The 20,436-nt window shown below is 42.5% G+C and overlaps 2 protein-coding genes across 13 annotated transcripts in view; one reads left to right on the plus strand and one right to left on the minus strand.

The window, feature by feature from the left end:
* The window catches only part of LOC115198135 (calcium/calmodulin-dependent protein kinase type II delta chain), a 101,782-nt gene extending 93,859 nt beyond the window's left edge, over positions 1-7,923 (plus strand). For all 12 annotated transcript variants that reach the window (XM_029759845.1, XM_029759847.1, XM_029759846.1 and 9 more), the window contains one exon: positions 6,297-7,923. Coding sequence is in view for 1 of the 12 variants with exons in the window: in XM_029759846.1 (XP_029615706.1) it covers positions 6,297-6,300 (4 nt within the window). In the remaining 11 variants the exon portion in view is untranslated. The remainder of the gene's footprint in view (positions 1-6,296) is intronic.
* Positions 7,924-7,985: 62 nt separating this feature from the next.
* LOC115198134 (ankyrin-2) overlaps positions 7,986-20,436 on the minus strand; it is a 74,941-nt gene continuing 62,490 nt past the window's right edge. The window contains exons 31-34 of the mRNA XM_029759843.1: positions 20,266-20,430; positions 13,796-13,984; positions 13,417-13,508; positions 7,986-12,236 (exon numbers count right to left, since the gene is read on the minus strand). Of these exons, the coding sequence (XP_029615703.1) occupies positions 12,026-12,236; positions 13,417-13,508; positions 13,796-13,984; positions 20,266-20,430 (657 nt within the window). The 3' untranslated portion in view covers positions 7,986-12,025. The remainder of the gene's footprint in view (positions 12,237-13,416; positions 13,509-13,795; positions 13,985-20,265; positions 20,431-20,436) is intronic.

The raw sequence follows: 20,436 nt of genomic DNA on the forward strand, positions 1-20,436 counted from the left end.
TTCTAGTCATCTCTACTCCTTCCAGGCTTTTTCATCTTTGAATTTATATGGTGATTGGCATCTAAACTTTCATAGTATTACCACAACGACCGGCAAAACAGTTCGTCTTTCAATCACCCACGTGGGTATAACCAATGAGGAGATGGCACGTGGGTACCTGCTTCTATAAACCAATGAGGAGATGGGAGAGGCAGGACTTGCAGCGTGATCTGCGTCAGAAATAGGAACGACTTCTATTTTAGCCCTTGGCAACGCAGACGCTCATTGGCGCGCGTGAGCAGTGTGGGTGCAATAATTGAATAACCTGGATCACGTGACGTGTCCGGTCTGGTCAGCATGTTAGGTCAGTTAGGATCACCACTTTATTTTAAGAATGTGAAATGTCAGAATAATAGTAGAGAGAATGATTTATTTCAGCTTTTATTTCTTTCATCACATTCCCAGTGAGTCAGAGTTTACATACACTCAATTAGTATTTGGTAGCATTGCCTTTAAATTGTTTAACTTGGGTCAAATGTTTCAGGTAGCCTTCCACAAGCTTCCCACAATAAGTTGGGTGAATTCTGGCACATTCCACCTGCCAGACATTGTGTAACTGAGTCAGGTTTGTAAGCCTCCTTGCTCGCACACACATTTTCAGTTCTGCCTTCAAATGTTCTATGGGATTGAGGTCAGGGCTTTGTGATGGCCACTCCAATACCTTGACTTTGTTGTCCTTTAGCCATGTTGCCACAACTTTGGAAGTATGCGTGGGGTCATTGTCCATTTGGAAGACCCATTTGCAACCAAGCTTTAACTAACTGACTGATGTCTTGAGATTTTGCTTCAATATATCCACATCATTTTCCTCACTCATGATGCCATCTATTTTGTGAAGTGCACCAGTCCCTCCTGCAGCAAAGCACCCCCACAACATGCTGCTGCCATCCCGTGCTTCACGGTTGGGAAGGTGTTCTTCGGCTTGCAAGCCTCCCCCTTTTATCCTCCAAACATAACGATGGTCATTATGGCCAAACCGTTCTATTTGTGTTTCATCAGACAAGAGGACATTTCACTAAAAAGTACAACCTTTGTACCCATGTGCAGTTCCAAACCGTAGTCTGGCTTTTTTATGGCGGTTTTGGAGCAGTGGCTTCTTCCTTGCTGAGCGGCCTTTCAAGCTATGTCGAAATAGGACTCGTTTTACTGTGGATATAGATACTTTTGTACCCATTTCCTCCAGCATCTTCACAAGGTCCTTTGCTGTTGTTCTGGGATTGATTTGCACTTTTCGCACCAAAGTATGTTCATCTCTAAGAGACCGAACGCGTCTCCTTCCTGAGAGGTATGACAGCTGCGTGGTCCCATGGTGTTTATACTTGCGTACTATTGTTTGTATGATGAACAAGTACCTTCAGGCATATGGAAATTGCTCCCAAGGAAGAACCAGACTTGTGGAGGTCTACAATATTTTTTTCTGAGGTTTTGGCTGATATATTTTGATTTTTCCCATGATGTCAAGCAAAGCAGCACTGAGTTTGAAGGTAGGCCTTGAAATACATCCACAGCTACACCTCCAATTGACTCAAATTCTGTAAATTAGCCTATCGGAAGCTTCTAAAGCCATGACATAATTTTCTGGCATTTTCCAAGCTGTTTAAAGGCACAGTCAACTTAGTGTATGTAAACTTCTGACCCACTGGAATTGTGATACAGTGAATTATAAGTGAAATTATCTGTCTGTAAACAATTTTTGGAAAAATTACTTGTCATGCACAAAGTAATGTCTTATCTGACAAACGAATTTTAATGACTCCAACCTAAGTTTATGTAAACTTCTGACTTCAACTGTAGCTACTAGCCTGCTACTTTATGTACCGTAAATTCCGGTCTATAAGCCGCAACTTTGTTCCCAGGCTTTGAACCCCGCTGCTTAAACAATGACGCGGCTAATATATGGATTTTTCCCGCTTTCAATTTTTTTCAAAAAAAAAAACATTCTCTGACGTGCTCAGTTTTTTGCCGGCATGAAGCATTCATTAGACCAATGAAATTGCCGAACGGGTTAAGGTCAAACAACTTTTTTGTTTACTGTTTAGATTAAATCGAGCGCTCTCAAACTTCCCATCATTCTGATTACGGTAGTCATTTTGTCACCCTCATGGCAAAGACACGGAGAAATGCATATGATGCAGCTTTCAAGTTGAAGGCGATTGATCTGGCTGTTGGAAAAGGAAATAGAGCTTGGTCTTAATGAGTCGATGATAAGACGTTGGAAACAGCAGCGTGAGGAATTGACTCAGTGCAAAAAGACAACTAAAGCTTACTGCTAATTTGTTATTTTTTGTTACAAGCCGTGTTTCGTTAAAGCCTATTTATTTTTGTTGCAAGCCGTGTTTCGTTAAAGCCTATTTATTTTTGTTACAAGCCGTGTTTCGTTAAAGCCTGTGTAAAGTTCATTTGTTTCAATGTACCGGTAGGCACCTGCGGCTTATAGACATGTGCGGCTTATTTATGTTCAAAATAATATATATTTTTTTTAATTCAGTGGGTGCGGCTTATATTCAGGTGCGCTTAATAGTCCGGAAATTACGATAGTGTGATCTCCACTATGTAGCTACTAGGTGCTACTGTATGTAGTGTGGTCTCCACTATGTAGCTACTAGCGTGCTACTGTATGTAGTGTGGTCTCCACTATGTAGCTACTAGCGTGCTACTGTATGTAGTGTGGTCTCCACTATGTAGCTACTAGCCTGCTACTTTATGTAGTGTGGTCTCCACTATGTAGCTACTAGGTGCTACTGTATGTAGTGTGGTCTGACTTGGTTCCTGTTTAGCCCTGATCATCCCTAGCTAGTCAAGGTTGGTGACTGTAGCTCAGCCCATCTTAGCTACAGTCCTTTAAAAGTTGCAGCGTATTGCAGACGTTATTTAAGTGCCAACCACTGGTACCATTAATGGTAGTTAGTGCTAGTTTGACCACCAGAGGCCATCTTTGAGAATTATTTAATAGCCTTCAATAGTGGCTGTACTAGAGCATTTAAAAACTTTTTTTGTAAGAACATAGTATATGGGACTGATTTTTAATAAATGTTGCTTAATTAATTTGATTAATATTATGGTGTTTCTATTCCAAGAAAAATTGAAAAATCTCTGGGTTTCCATTAGGATACAATGGAAAATATGGCGCTGTACAACGTGATGGTCGGGAGTGCTGTACTGGGCTATTTAGCTAAATAATCCCTGTGTCGTGTGGGAGACCGGGATTCAATTCCCCGACTGGGAGGAAGGAGTAGGGTGTTCTTGTAAATAAGAATTTGTTAAATAGTTAAAGGTTACACTAACATTTCTACACCCTAATTGTATAATTGTAGTCTAACCAATACCCAAACGGAGATTCAGTCCAAATAAAAATCTCATTGATTTATCAAGACCAGTCCTCATGCTTGTCTCAGAGCAGTGCGAAACGGTGTTAAAATAGTTGTAGGCTATTGCTTCTAACTTCAATATGCTCTTTAAATAAGACCTACACCACTTTTAACAGCACATTACTCAACACTAGTGAGACTCATGTCGCCTACGGTAGGCCTTCAGTATATCGAAAAATATGACGTGACTCTCCGCCAATAATTACATACCAAATCAAAGTTTATTTGTCACGTGCGCCGAATACAAGTGTAGACCTTACAGTGAAATGCTTACTTACAGGCTCTAACCAATAGTGCAAAAAAGGTATTAGGTGAACAATAGGTAAGTAAAGAAATAAAACAGTAAAAAGACAGGCTATATACAGTAGCGAGGGTATAAAGGTAGCGAGGCTACATACAGACACCGGTTAGTCAGGCTGATTGAGGTAGTATGTACATGTAGATATGGTTAAAGTGACTATGCATACATGTTGAACAGAGAGTAGCAGCAGCGTAAAAGATTGGGTGGTGGGTGGTGGGTTGACACAATGCAAATAGTCCAGGTAGCCATTTGGTTACCTGTTCAGGAGTCTTATGGCTTGGGGATAAAAACTGTTGAGAAGCCTTTTTGTCCTGGACTTGGCACTCCGGTACCGCTTGCCATGCGGTAGTAGAGAGAACTGTCTATGACTGGGGTGGCTGGGGTCTTTGATCATTTTTAGGGCCTTCCTCTGACACTGCCTGGTGTAGAGGTCCTGGATGGCAGGCAGCTTAGCCCCAGTGATGTACTGGGCCGTACGCACTACCCTCTATAGTGCCTTGCGGTCAGAGGCCGAGCAATTGCCATACCAGGCAGTGATGCAACCAGTCAGGATGCTCTCGATGTTGCAGCTGTAGAACCTTTTGGGGATCTCAGGACCCATGCCAAATCTTTTTAGTTTCCTGAAGGGAATAGGCTTTGTCGTGCCCTCTTCACGACTGTCTTGGTGTGTTTGGACCATTCTAGTTTGTTGTTGATGTGGACACCAAGGAACTTGAAGCTCTCAACCTGCTCCACTACAGCCCCGTCGATGAGAATGGGGGCGTGCTCTCTCCTCCTTTTCCTGTAGTCCACAATCATCTCCTTAGTCTTGGTTACGTTGAGGGATAGGTTGTTATTCTGGCACCACCAGGCCAGGTCTCTGACCTCCTCCCTATAGGCTGTCTCGTCGTTGTCGGTGATCAGGCCTACCACTGTTGTGTCGTCTGCAAACGTAATGATGGTGTTGGAGTCGTGCTTGGCCATGCAGTCATGGGTGAACAGGGAGTACAGGAGGGGACTGAGCACGCACCTCTGGGGAGCTCCAGTGTTGAGGATCAGCGTGGCAGATGTGTTGCTACCTACCATCACCACCTGCGGGCGGCCCGTCAGGAAGTCCAGGATCCAGTTTGAGGGAGGTGTTTAGTCCCAGGATCCTTAGCTTAGTGATGAGCTTTGAGGGTACTATGGTGTTGAACGCTGAGCTGTAGTAAATTAATAGCATTCTCACATAAATGTTCCTTTTGTCCAGGTGGGAAAGGGCAGTGTGGAGTGCAATAGAGATTGCATCATCTATGGATCTGTTTGGGTGGTATGCAAATTAGGGTAGGTTTACGGTTTCTGGGATAATGGTGTTGATGAGAGCCATTACCAACCTTTCTAAGTACTTCATGGCGACGGGCGTGAGTGCTACGGGTCTGTAGTCATTTAGGCAGGTTGCCTTTGTGTTCTTGGGCACAGGGACTATAGAGGATTGGAGGATATTTCTGTTATTCAGTGATTTTTATTCCCATAGAAATTTGTTATGGATCCATAACTAAATAAACATCGGCATTTTGAAAGAGTATTTTTATCATTATTTTATTAAGGAAAGCATAAAGATGCCATTATTAGTTACATTGTTTTAGTTTGAACGTGCAGACTGGCACTAAGAACAGCGGGAACGTTTCCCTAGTCAGCACCATTATTAGTGCAATGCCCCATAAAGTGTTGCTCTGTGCTACCCAGTGTGGCGGGGTGGGGGTCCACCTCCTCCGCCTTACTCCTCCCTTCCCCATGGGCTAGATCCGTCTTCTGTGCATGGCTCTGTGGCCCATCCCGTGCCCCCTGCCCTCGTGCCTTGAACCTCGGGTGCTTTCAGTGGATACAGCTGGAGAACTGCAAGGCAATCCCATTGTGCTCCACTCAGGAGCCATGACCAATATGACCAATATATATTGTCCTGCTACTAACAGGGTTAATAATATATCTGTGAGAATATCCAACGGGCTTTTATATCATTCTAAATTAATAATAATAATAATCTCTTTGTTTAAAAAATAACAATATTTTGGAGATTTCGTTTTCAAATAATGTAAAATGAGCAAGGGAAAAGTTGAGGCTGGCACGGGTATTGAACCATCATCTGTAGCAACACAGACCGTTGCTCCACTCAGGCGCTGTACAACGTGACCGGTCGAGAGTGGCCTAAAGTACTACAGTAAAATAATAAAAACCTTAGCGTAACAACAGTTTTAGTAAGTAATACTGAAATCCTGCACAGTTATCAGTTTCTATTTAGGTTTATGTTGCCCATTCATTGTCAGTTAGAGACACAATAGGACCCAAAAGCATAATCAGTGCTCTAACTCCCCCTTGTGGTGGTCTGGAGCAATGAAGTGGTGACGCAGGGTACCGTACTAAACCACAAATTACCTCTAAGTCCTGCAGCATAATCGCAAAACTTTTAGTGGAGTAACCACTGTAGTTTAGCCCACCTGACCTGCTTTATACAGGAGCTATGTAGCTAGCTTGGTCTGCTTTGTTTCCGCTTTGGTCTTTCTCTAGCCTCAAACACATATTTTGACAATACAACACAAGTTACTAATTACAAAATTATCTTTGTATTGCAGTTGATATGACTCCCTATCCTGCAGCTGATCTATGGACCCCGCCTACCAAGTGTCTGTCACATCCTCATCCAATCCCGGCCCAACTCTGCCATCTCAGAGTGTTGTTTACATATCGTCGATGCTGAACTGAAGATTCTTCTTGCAAAAGATGAAAAGGAAAAACACAACAATCTTGACGATATAATTTTATATTTGATCATTTCAGAGTGAAAATGTTTGTTGTTTTATCACATTCTTCTGTCTCATCGCAGGACATTTATAACTAAACATGTTTTTTTATTTTTTATTCTGAAACAATGATTTCCTCTTTTTGAACATGTTTTAAGTTTGAATGCCATGGGAAAATGTTCAATCTTCAATATTATCAGTGTCAGGAACATGCAGTGAACCAACACCAAACTCATCAAGGTATTCATATCTGAATATTACACATCAATCCCAATAACTGAAATGATATAGGTTTAGCCTTAAACCAACGTTGCAGTCTGTCAATCCTTCTTTAAATGTCAGTCATTGTGCAGAAAAATCTAAGAACATAAGTGAATGACAAACATGAGCTTGCTTTTGTTTTGGTGATGTATAGACTTGTGATTGACGTGAATCGCTATATCTTTGCTTAAACTCTGGAATATTAAACTGTTTAAATATGAGCTTAGTTTGCAATCTTTTAACAATTCAAGTTGTTCTCAACTGGCTCAATATTAAGTATGATTACTGGGAATTTTTATTGACAGTTTATGTTAAGGGAAAATGGTATCCTATGTTTTATGATATGCGTTTGCGTCTACATCATCGCAATGTGACAGAATTCTCAATGATAGAATGTAAACTATGGATCATTCTTTCACTTGTATTACTCAAAGCCATCGTATGACATATGGAACACTGTTTTAAAGTCCAATCATGATATTTTCATAAGGATGATGATGATAATTATGTGAATTTTATTGGAACTATTGACCCTTTCATGTATAGCGAATGGTTGTCTGTTTTTTTAGTCTGTACCATCTCCTCTCTCCCCAACCCTGTGTCCATGCATAAGAACCTATGGAAGACAAATAACCTTTTACTTGCTACTTTTACCACTGACACCTGCGTGTTAGTTACTCTACTTGACAAGTTGCAACACGCAATGTTTTATACTGAGAAGGGAGACAGTCATATGGGATCACATTGTTCTGGTCAGTTTTTCCTAGTTGGTAGATATTTTCATAAATGGGTGTTTAGGTTGGTTTTGCCGATGGAAATGTAAGGGAGAGATGCAGTAAAATTGAATCAAGGTCAACCTAGAATATTTAGTTACACAACGCTTGGGATTAAAGGCACTGAGTAGGTTTGCCATTAGGATATCCACTGTGGTGTTAAGAACTGTTACTTCCCCCATTTATGATTTGTTCCTACAGGAATGGTGAGACAACACAATCATTTTTTTAAAGTTACGTTGAACTGTACTATGGGACAAAGTGTATATTGTTGCCATGATGAGAAAGGACTGATAAATGTTTAAGAAATGTCATTTCTGCCAAATCTCTTATTTCCATGTCACTTTGCCCATAGCTTAAAGTTTGTGAGGTGATCACTGTAATAAAAAAATAAAAAATACATTTAAAAAAAAGTTTACATTTTACTTCTAATGGCTGTAGTGTAATCCTTCAAAGCATGGTTAGTAAAAATGACAACCACACCACACACATTTGACACATGTACAATTTAATATTCTGCCACGTACACTGTAGCTGCTATACCATGTTAGCCATTCAGACTTTTCCCTCCTTTATTAACTTCATAACTAATACATGCCCTCATAGATATTTATATATGTGTAATATTGTTATCACCATGGAAACAAGATGCGGATTCATCAAATCAAATGCACTTTTTTGACATTTTCTTTTTTGTTTCTTTTATTTTGATCACACAAAGTAAATTGGCAAAGTGATGAACCGTAATATTAGATAGATTACATAGATAAAGTCTGTACCACAGATAACACCAACGATGCTTTCAGCCAGCCAGCCCAAGATTACAGTACATCCATGTCAGTTCTGTTTTTGGTTTCTGCATTTGTTTCAGTCATGGTTTCTAGAGCGTTTCAGAATTCATGTGAAGCCTTGCGTACAATGGCAACTTATCGGTCGAAGAGTTTCAATTGAAATTCCCTTTCCCATCTTCAACTTGCACTCACACAAACACACACATAAAACACACTCATGTCTCTGCCCACTGGAGGAGGAGAGGAGGAGCATGGCTGGACATCAATAAATACGTAGAAACAAAATTAAACTTGGCAAATATGTAATCTGCAGAAGACTGCTCAGTGTTTAGTCCACCCCCATGTATACCAGTTGAAATGAATAGGCCTTGCAAGTCTGTGGGGGCCAAAATCACAATGATATTGCTTGGATGGTATTTAACAGTAGAGCAGAACGTTTAGGCAAGAAATGTGAAGGAAATAAAAGCTACACCGGGATTTGAACTAGGCACCTTCTGTATGGCAACCTATGTCTTACACCCTCTGCCACTCAGGTACACCTCATGAGCTGGAAGTTTTGGTCTTTAGAATCTAACCAGTCAAAATAAATGATTACCAATTTACTTTCTCAAGTAATGTGGACTCCCGAGTGGCCTAAGGCAGTGCTAGCTGTGCTACTAGAGATTCTGGGTTCGAGTCCAGGCTCTGTCACCGCTGACCACGACTGGGAGACCCATGGGGTGGCACACAATTGGCCCAGCATAGTCTGGGTAAGAGGAGGGTTTGGCTGGCAGGGATGTCTTTGTGCACTAGTGACTCCTGTGGTTGGCCAGATGCAGTGCATGCTAACATGGTCGCCAGGTGTACAGTGTTTCCTCTGACACATTGGTGCTTCTGGGTTAAGTGGGCAGTGTGGCTTGGTTGGGTTATGTTTCAGAGGATGCATGGCTCTTGACCTTTGCCTCTCCCGAGTCCGTACGGGAGTTGCAGCGATGAGACAACGCTGTAACTACCAATTGGATACTGAGAAAAAGGGGTAAAAACATTTTTAGAAAGTAAGATGAAGTTAGTTTAGGAAACAAGAAGCAACGCATGGGGAGTTGAACCAGGGACCTTAATGTCGCAAACCGCGTTTAACACCAGTCGTTCATCCATCCACCAACCTACCACTAACGTTGCTTTTCTCATTTGACTTTCACCTGTCACAAGCTCCACCCCTTGGCCCCATCCAACCAATCATATAGCTCAAGCTCCGTCCCTTGGCCATCCAACCAATCTGCCCTCAGAACAAGATTGTGGAAACATACCATTGAGCAAGAAATAATGCATGTAAAAGAGCCAATGATAAAGGATCTTCTATCTCCACGCTACTATGACACGCAAACATGAAGCAGACCAAAAATAATCTGTCAGAAACTGATGTGCCGATCTTTCCATCTTATCACCATTTATTGGATACCATAAAACCAACAACAGAAAAAAAAATCTAATCAACAACAGCAAATAAAACAGAACGACTACAGCACACTGGTCTCTCTCTGTCCCATACTTGCTTGTAAATCTTAACAGGCTTAAAAAGGTACACTCAATGAAATGAGGTTGCCACGAGAAGCACCGCAGATATTGAGATGAGCGAGATGCAAGACTTCGCTCTCACACAGTCACACACAGTATCTGCGCATGTGCACGGGTTTGCTTCACGCTGTTCACAGAGTGGTAGCCACAGGACCAAAACAGCAGAGAAGTTGAGCCTCACGCTTCAACGTTCTTAGTTGTGGAAATTGACCCACTATGTTGACTTACTGCATCTACGTCATATCGCTGAGTATACCTTTAATCAAAGTCATTGATAGGAGGGAAATGAACAGGGGTGAGATGGCACGCACAAGTGACTCATGGGAGGGAAGGAGGGGCGACGTACCCAGTGTTATGACCTATAGGTGTAGTGATGGGAGGGAAGGAGGGGCGACGTACCCAGTGTTATGACCTATAGGTGTAGTGATGGGAGGGAAGGAGGGGCGACGTACCTAGTGTTATGACCTATAGGTGTAGTGATGGGAGGGAAGGAGGGGCGACGTACCCAGTGTTATGACCTATAGGTGTAGTAATGGGAGGGAAGGAGGGGCGACGTACCCAGTGTTATGACCTATAGGTGTAGTGATGGGAGGGAAGGAGGGGCGACGTACCCAGTGTTATGACCTATAGGTGTAGTGATGGGAGGGAAGGAGGGGCGACGTACCCAGTGTTATGACCTATAGGTGTAGTAATGGGAGGGAAGGAGGGGCGACGTACCCAGTGTTATGACCTATTGGTGTAGTGATGGGAGGGAAGGAGGGGCGACGTACCCAGTGTTATGACCTATTGGTGTAGTGATGGGAGGGAAGGAGGGGCGACGTACCCAGTGTTATGACCTATAGGTGTAGTGATGGGAGGGAAGGAGGGGCGACGTACCCAGTGTTATGACCTATAGGTGTAGTAACGGGAGGGAAGGAGGGGCGACGTTCCTAGTGTTATGACCTATAGGTGTAGTAATGGAAGATAAAAGCGCGTACATGAAGGACAAGAAAAGAGAACATTCTAGATCATTTCTTTCGCAAATGGCAGGTCGCAATGTCGGTGAGGATACTATGAACTAACACACAAACACACTCACATACATACGTGCGCGCACATGCACACACACACACACATAGGTGGCAGCAGTCTGATGCACTGCTCAGAAAGAAGTTTGACTACACAACACCCATGAGACAGAAACAGACCGAGAAAAACAGGGAGATGGGGACAGTATCTGGGGCTGGGGCTGAACGTGTGTTCACAAAGCTCATGTAAAAAAACCACACCACATCATTACACACGTAACCACCTTGAGCCAACTTTGTAAACTGAACTGTAGTGGAGGGTTATATGGGGATGATTTGCTTCAGTAAAATGGGGGTTCAGATCACAGCGTATTTGCGCTTATCTGATTCAAAAGTCCTTGATGAAAGACTATGGCATTCACTCCTTTAAAACAGTATCTCTCCAAAACTGTTTATGACAACTGACTCCTATGTAACAATCTCTTGATAGTCGGATGAAAAGGGTCAAATTTGTTAAGACCCTTCACCTCTGACCTCAGACCAGATTGGTACAGGTACGTGTACAGCAGGTACCGTGGGACAAATATAACAAATGCTTTTGAATTGCCGTTTGTTTTGTTTTCTACCAGTCTTCTCTATTTACAAATGTTTACAATCGTTCCTTCAGAAAGAGGCCTCTGCATGAGGCAAATGTGCGAGGTGCACCCTCTTCATACGTTTCCTGTAGCTGTTTTCATTCGGTGCATTTTTTTGTGTTGTTTTTTTATTGTACCACAGCAGCCAAAAACTAAAAGAACCAAACAAAAGGATAACGACAAAAAAAATATTCTAAGTCACCCGACGAGAAAGGGGGTGCCATCTTTGGTCACAAAATGAGCAAAACAAAAACTGGAAACAAGTCAAAAGCCCCAAAAAATAATAAGAATTGTTTAATTATTTGCCACAAAAGGGAAAAACTAAAATTGAAACCAAAACGCAATCCAGTGTCTTTAGCAGGGGAAGTCTGGCTGGGCGGTAAAGGTTAAGGGTCGTTAGGGGTCATCGAGGGGTAAGAGTTGTGGTAGAGATTAGCTTACAAGACTTCATAGGCTTTTTGTGGATAGGAGGCTTATGTAGCATGGGGGCGAGGCCAAAAGGGAAGACACACAACTCAGCCAGCAAATCAAAAAAGCCCATCACTGCTTCTTTCTCCTCTCCTCCTCTTTCTCCTTCTCTCCTCCCTCCTCCTTGGCGCAATAGCGTTGGAGCAGCAAGTGCAGGTGTTGCTGAAGGGCATCGGGTTGCAGGGTCTCTGGGGTGTCGTCCAGCCGCTCCAGGTGCACATGCTTACCCTGGGCATCCATCGCCACAGTCCTCTTCTGGGTACGAGACTTATGCATCTGGGTTCTGGAGATGGGACAGAGAAAAGAGAAGGAGGGAGGAGGTGTGAGGGAAGGAGGGAGGAGGTGTGGGGTGGGAGAGATGGAGGGAGAAAAGGGGGGAGGAGGTGTGGGGTGGCAGAGATGGAAGGAGGGAAGGAGAGAGGAGGTGTGGGGTGGGAGAGATGGGAGGGAGGAGGTGTGGAGTGGGAGAGATGGAGGGAGAAAATGGAGGAGGAGGTGTGGGGTGGAAGAGATGGAGGGAGAAAAGGGGGAGGAGGTGTGGGGTGGAAGAGATGGAAAAAGGGAAGGAGAGAGGAGGTGTGGGGTGGGAGAGATAGGAGGGGGGAGGTGTGGGGTGGGAGAATTGGAGGGAGAAAAGGGGGAGGAGGTGTGGGGTGGGAGATATGGAGGGAGGGAAGGACAGAGGGGGTGTGGGGTGGGAGAGATGGAGGGAGGGAAGGAGGAGGAGGTGTGGGGTGGGAGAGGTGGAGGGAGGGAAGGAGGAGGAGGTGTGGGGTGGGAGAGGTGGAGGGAGGGAAGGAGGGAGGAGGTGTGGGGTGGGAGTGGTGGTGGGAGAGGTGGAGGGAGGGAAGGAGTGAGGAAGTGTGGGGTGGGAGAGGTGGATAGAGGTAAGGGGTGAGGAGGTGTGGGGTGGGAGAGGTGGAGGGAGAGAAGAGGTGAGGGAGTGTGGGGTGAGAGAGATGGAGGGAGGGAAGGAGTGGGTGGGTAAGATAAGGAGATGGGAGAAAGAGCGAAAGAGGGAGGGAGGGAGAGAGAAAGCGAGAGAAGGAAGAGAGAGTTTATTAGACTTGGTTAACCAATAATTCCAAAAGAACCTGACAGTTTTGTCAAAGCTTCATTGACAGGCGTTCGACCAAAACTAACTCTAAACTTTGGTCACTGGTCATAGTGACCCAAACATTTCAAGCTAATCCACGTCTCATAAAAACCCATGCAGGTTAGCCTTCTCTCTACCATCACCAACAGCAACCGTATGAGTCATCTTAAACACGCCCTTCGATGGGTAACTTACTTTGCACATGCCTAGGTCCGAATCTTAGCATTTTATATAAGCATGTAATCTAAATGTTAAGACAGAGGTATTTACACCATGCTTTCAGATAAATCGCTCAAAAAACTAACAGGAGTGTACAAACACGGACACCTTGGGTCAATTAATGAACACTCGCATGCTGTTCTCAAACCTTTTGACAACAGAACCGTCCTCCTTCACAACCTCTTTCTCTACTAAATGGGGAAGTTGAATTTTCCCAAAGCCTCCAGCATAACTCAATGCCTGGATGTGACAGAACAAGGAAAAGGACATTTCAAACACCAAAACCCCCTGTGTCTGGTCTTAGAGTTGAGTTTAGTCTTCAATAAAGGTTTTACCTGGTCATACAGTAACAAACATGTCAGTCAAGAACCATTTCAATGGCATGCTATAAAGCTCTAAGCATTCAGCTTTTTGTTCCAGGCATAGTATCCCTTACAACACTTGATCCAGCTCAACCTGCTCTGCTCGAGCCACTGAAAATACCTTCCTGGCTTTATATCACAACTGGTGTCCCTCAACCTACTGACCTTCTCAAAGTCCTCTTTGGCCGAGGGGAGGTCTGCGGCCAGCGAGGGGTCACCCGTCTGCTTCTCCATCCTCTCGCCCCTCACCACCGTCGTCTTGACCACCTTGCTGACCTTTCGACCCTGCGTCTGCTCTGACTCGATCTCTGAGGCCATGGTGGCCCCCAGGGCAAGGGGCTCCGAGAAGGTCAACTGGAGAGGTCAAACATAGAGTTTAAAGCTAACTGATTTACAGTGCATTCGGAAAGTATTCAGACCCCTTGACTTTTTCCACATTTTGTTACATTAAAGCCTTATTTTAAAATGGTTTAAATCTTTTTTTTCTTCTCATCAAGCTACACGCAATAACCCATAATGACAAAGCAAAAACAGGTTTTTAGACATTTTTACAAAGTATTCAGACCCTTTACTCAGTACTTTGTTTAAGCACCTTTGGCAGCAATTACAGCCTCGAGTCTTCTTGGGTATGACGCTACAAGCTTGGCACACTTGTATTGTGTGCCATAGTTTGAAGTTTCTCCCATTCTTCTCAGCAGATCCTCTCAAGCTCAGTCAGGTTGGATGGGGAGTGTTGCTGCACAGCTATTTTCAGGTCTCACCAGAGATATTTGATCAGGTTCAAGTCCGGGCTCTGGGACATTCAGAGACTTGTCGCGAAGCCACTCCTGCGTTGTCTTGGCTGTGTGCTTAGGGTCGTTGTCCTTGTCCTGTTGGAACATGAACCTTCGACCCAGTCTGAGGTCCTGAGCTCTCTGGAACAGGTTTTCATCAAGGATGCACCTGAGCTCAATTTTGAGTCTCATAGCAAAGGGTCTGAATACTTATGTAAATAAGGTATTCTGTTTTTTATTTTGAAATAACTTAGAAAAAAAATTAAAACCGGTTTTCATTTTGTCATTATGGGGTATTGTGTGTAGATTGATGAGAAAAAAGTATATTTAATCAATTTTAGAATAAGGCTGTAACGTAACAAAATGTGAAAAAAGTGCAGGGGTCTGAATACTTTCCGAATGCACTGTACACTCTGTAGCAATTAAAGATACATGATATATTGTGGTGTAGCCAGGGGTTGACCACACAAGGCCCATGAATATGCAAAGGATCTCAGTACAAAGGGCTCAGGAGACAGGTTTAAGGCAAATTAAGGTTTTGAATATATTAATCATACAGTATTTCAAATCAAAAGGTCTAACTCGGTCAGCATGTAATATACTCCAAACATGAAATGATTCAAAAGGTTTTCATTCAAACATTAAAGAGGCAATCAGCAGTTGAAACAATAACAAAGTGCACCTGTTTTGTTAAAAAGCTGAGAGATGGGGCAGGAGAAATTGAACCACTCTCAAATTCATAGACAGAGCTATGGATGCAAGGACTCCATGATCCATGATATCAAAGTTATAGTTTTAATCATGTTTTGAGGCTAAATAGTGTTTGTTAACCAGACCAGGAGACATCCTGAAAATCGGTGTTTTCACGAAAACGTCTGTAGCGGTTATGACCACTCTATGGAAAGACGGGACTCGTCTGAAAGTAACCCATACAAACAAATGGATGTATGGAGGTAGTTTTGTGGCAACAAAAATAAGGGTTAATAACCTCTTCGAGTTCGCCTAGGATAGGGGGCGCTACAGCGTGTTTTGGAAAAAAATTGTGCCCATTTTCAACGGCCTCCTACTCAAACTCAGAAGCTAGGATATGCATGTAATTAATATATGTGGATAGAAAACACCCTAAAGTTTCTAAAACTGTTTGAATGGTTTTCTGTGAGTATAACAGAACTCATATAGCAGTCAAAACCCCGAGACCGATCGTAACAGGATGTGGAATTCTGAATTGCGGACTCAAATTCAGCGCTGTGCCTATAACTCACACTGAGCAATGGTTCATTGAGCACTTCCTATTGCTTCCACTAGATGTCCCCAGTCTTTACAAAGTGGTTTGGGTCTCCTACTGTAAAAACTGGCTGAAAGAGAGGCTATGGAACGCAGTGACATGGGGAGGGCCATCACCATTATGACGCCGGTGCCCCTGCCTACCCCCACCTTTCGAAACGTTTTGAAAGACAATGAAATCGTCCCCCTCGAATGTTACAGGATCTGTGGTTGTAAAAAGCCAGAGAGATTTATGTTATACAACGTTTGACATGTTTGAACGAACCTAAATGTAAAAAAAATCTATTTTGGTAAGAGAGGTTTCGCGCTCACGACGGTACTTTTGTTGCAGCCTTCAGGACGCCCTAACCAGAACAAGCTATTGGGACATAAAGGAATAGCTTTTTCGAACGAAAATACATTTCTTGTGGACCTGGGATTCCTGGAAGTGCATTCTGATGAAGATAATCAAAGGTAAGGAAATATTTTCAAAAATATACAAGACTAGATTTGATATGCGATTGTTCCAAGATGGCGCTGACCTGTAACGTTAGCCTATTTTTCAGAGTATCGCATCCCCTTTCATCGCAAAGTATGATTACCCAGTAAAGTTATTTTTAAATCTGGCATTACAGGTGCTTTCAAGAGATATTCATCTATAAATCTTAGAATGACAATATTACATTTTTAAAATGTTTTTGAATAGTAATTTAGTAAATTGTAGCGCTGTTTTACCTGATGCATTTGAGGAAAAATAGTTAGTCAACGTCACGCGCCGATGTAAAATGCTGTTTTTATATATAAATATGAACTTTATCGAACAAAAGAATGCATGTATTGTGTAACATGATGTCCTAGGTGTGTCATCTGATGAAGATTGTCAAAGGAGTGCTGCATTTAGCTGTTTTTTGGTTATTTGTGATGCATGTGGTTGGTCGGAAAATGGCTATGTGAATACTTTTACGATGTACTCCTCTAACATAATCTAATGTTGTGCTTTTGCTGTAAAGCCTTTTTGAAATCGGACAACGTGGGTCGATTCAGGAGAGGTGTATCTATAAAACGATATAACATAGTCCTATATTTGAAAAGAAAAAAATAAGACATTTTGTTATGCTAATTGCGATAGGATTTTTCGCTGGATTTCCGTCCCCCATCAAGAGGTTTTAACTATGTGTCCAAGTTTTCTTATATCTCCCAGATATAGGACAGACACTTCATATCCTTATTCCTATTCATTTTTTATGAATTTGTTATTCAATGTGTTTCTATGGGCTACAGTAGTAAAGGCCAAACATAATAATTTTATATATTTTTTTGATACCTAAAGGGTCCTAAAATTCCAAATCAACTAGCTAAATGATTCATGGTATGACCATCTTAAAACTATTCTATATGTTAGCTTAGTAGAACACAAAACTATTTGACATAAACAGTTGCATTCATGAGTTTCATTGACAAATGTCAATAAAGAAAATAAGGTCAGCCAAAGCAAAAACCTGATCAAAATGAATTATATGAAGAACAGAAATGGTTTGCTCAGTGGGAAATGAATATCCAACTAGTCAGTGACAACTGTGTGGAGTTTGTGACAGCAACTAAGTGAGCTTATACAGCATTATAGACACTACTGTATATCCTGGGATTTCCTGTGATCTTCTATGTAGAAGAACCCTTTACCTTCTAACGACGCTTGTGAGTATCATAGAGCTCAAAACATTCTGACTCTACAGAAGTTTTTGTAAAAATTACCCGGCCCAGGGCCCCTTCTGGATCCGCCCTTGTCTCACAAACTCCGCTATAGCTCAGCCCCCGTTACACACATACTAATGGTTGGTACCGATGCACTGCCACTCCCACGCCCACTGCCACGCCCACTGCCACTCCCACCATCTAAGCCCCATTTTGATCCAGAAAAACCCCCTGGGTCCATGAAGCTGTGTATTTTGCAGCTCCTCTTGTGGCATGCTCCCAGTTTAGCACAGATGCTGCCAAGTTAACCTATCACTCAGCTCCTTAATTGGCCAAGTGACCTGTAGCGCAGGGGGGTTATGGGAGGTGTAGTGTTCTAGGTGACAGATATCTACAGTATCTAGTATACTGCATAAGTATACTGCCATTTCAATGGTTCTTGCATGTAATACTCAATAGTTTTCAGAAACACTGGAATATTGACCCCAAAGAAAGACTATAGACACTTGGCACTTGCAATGCCAGAGACGTGGGTTCGATTCCCATGGGGGTCCAGTACTAGGGCTGTCGCGTTGACTGTATTACCTCCACACCGGCATTCATGCAGGCAGTCAAATTCCACATGACTGTTTAGTCACGGTAACTAGGCTTCTCGAAGCTCTGATGCTGCTGCTGGTCATTAGTAGCCTACCAAACTTGCTAACTGCCTGGTACTCAGCACTCTGTTGTCCCTCTAATCACTCTGACATCAATGAAAATCGATTCAAACACTTCATGAGAGCTCATGTTGTGCAACATTTCTATAGGCTATGCATTTGCACGAGCAAACAGTTGTGAAACAACAGAATGATGGCCTCTACATCTTTCTATAGGCTAGGCCTACTATATTTATTTCTCAACTTTCCTAATATTAAAGCACATAGCTTATATTTACAACAGGTTTATAGCCTACCTGGCTGGCATGAAAATAAACCACGGGGAAAAGCGTCCTCCATTCGCAATTTTGGTGCATAGATGACATGTATTTTTCCCCGATGCCCCTGTTTCGATACAGATGCATGATAATGGTCCATTTTAAATCAAAACTAATTTCACACATACATTATTTAGTTTATATAAAGACAAGATTAAATCAAGAATAGCCTGATGGGTGACAATATCAGCCTATCACTTGTAAATTATATATTAACACTTGTGAATGATGCCGAGCAAAAGAAACAATGCCTTTTTGTCGCGACTTAATCATAGTCGCACACCTCATGTTGCCTAGCCCATAGGCCTATATGTTTTAATAAGGTTTGTATCACAACTAAAGTGGCCAAATACCTTCTTAAAATTAAGTACATTAATCCGCTTTACAAGGGGTGTAGAGCCTAACTGGCATACATAAGCAGCGCGTGACTTTCAAGTTTGGGGAAGAAATATTTTGCTATAAAAATGCACCTTTATAATAACAGCATTAATTGCTTAATGGCATTTGTGGTCACTTTTGACAATGGTGTTTCCCACTAATGGAACATTCACGCTTATATCCTACCACCATGTGTGCACTGCTGTGCTTATAATGTGAAGAAATAGCCTAATAGTTTATCAACATTTTAAGCTTAACTTTCTGATCTGTTGCGTTAGCCTCATTGCCTAGTGGTTGTATTAATTTGGGATCTATCACACCCCACAACCGTCCCAGACTATGTTTGGAATATTTATTTCTCGCACAGAATAGAATAGGTCGACCTTTGTACTATGTGGGATAGTAGATTGACATAGGCTAGTGCTTTTCCTGTTTGTTAGGCCTACTCATCTTGTTGGCTGATGAAAAGTAAATGTGGACAATTCTTCCAATATCTTCAATATGCACCTCGGAATTGGATAAAGACGCGCAGTTGCATCCCCGATAAGTCTGTCTTAACTTGTAGCCTGTGAGAAAGACCCAATCACACGATGGAGCGCGCAGCCAGTGGCACAACGGCCACTGGCCGCAAACGGCATGGATTTTTTTAGGGTGCATTACGGCTACACTAAGGGGATGTCGCTGTGAAATTCTAGGCATTATCAAGTGCTTGTCAAATTGTGAGCGACTGATGAAGTGTGTACAGCCTGCGCAAAAAACAAAGCAGAGCTCATGCCTTTCAAGCTACTTTTTTCCAAATCATCATTAGACTCGCATCATGCAGCCTTACAATGTTTTAAAAATCTAAACATATAGCCCAACGTTTGTAGAACAACTAAAGTTACATTAATAACTCTAAATTAAGCATATAGGAGGACCTGTTTCTTTGTTAACTGCTCAACACAGAATAGCTGCATGTGCACACTCTTTCAAATCGTTTGGAGAAAATATCCTTTCTATTTTATTCAGCTATGTTCAATTGTATTCTTCATACTATAAAATAATGCCACGGAATTCTAAGCAAATCTTGTCTGCTAAATGAACTAGTGTAGCCCACAGCCATTTGGCATAGCCAGATCAGGACCTAACATAAGAACAACTCAGAGTATGCTATTCTGTTCTTCTGAAATAGACTACATTTTCTTCATATCATGCTTCTTTAGACCTGTCTAAAATAAATAATGGGTTTATTGTGAAGGTGTAGGCTATATTACATGGATTTATTAGACTTTATAATATGTAGATGTTCCATAGATCTGCATCAGTGGCTTGTAGGTTGTGTCTGGAAGCCAGGAGATGCTACATGTGTTAATGTTAATTAACGGTCAAGTACCGTGAGACCAACAGTTATTTGCTTGACAATCACCGGCTGACCGCACAGCCCTTACCAGTACAAACAAAATACGAAAATGTGTGCACTCACTACTTACTGTAAGTCGCTCTGGATAAGAGCATCTGCTAAATACCAAAATGTAAACGTATAGACACAAAGACGACAGACAGATGGACGGACTGACCTCAGTCTGATCTCCCTCACTCCGGACCACTGTCCTCTTCACCACCTTGGAGAAGGCATCTCCCTCCTCCACGCTGACAATCTCCTGCTGAGATCCCTGCACCGTCACCTCCTCTCTCTCCACACCGTCTGGAGAGAAGTACTTACGGATCACCTTCCGTGTGATCTGGGG

Source organism: Salmo trutta, chromosome 8 (genome assembly GCF_901001165.1).
Source record: "Salmo trutta chromosome 8, fSalTru1.1, whole genome shotgun sequence".
NCBI lineage: Eukaryota > Metazoa > Chordata > Actinopteri > Salmoniformes > Salmonidae > Salmo > Salmo trutta.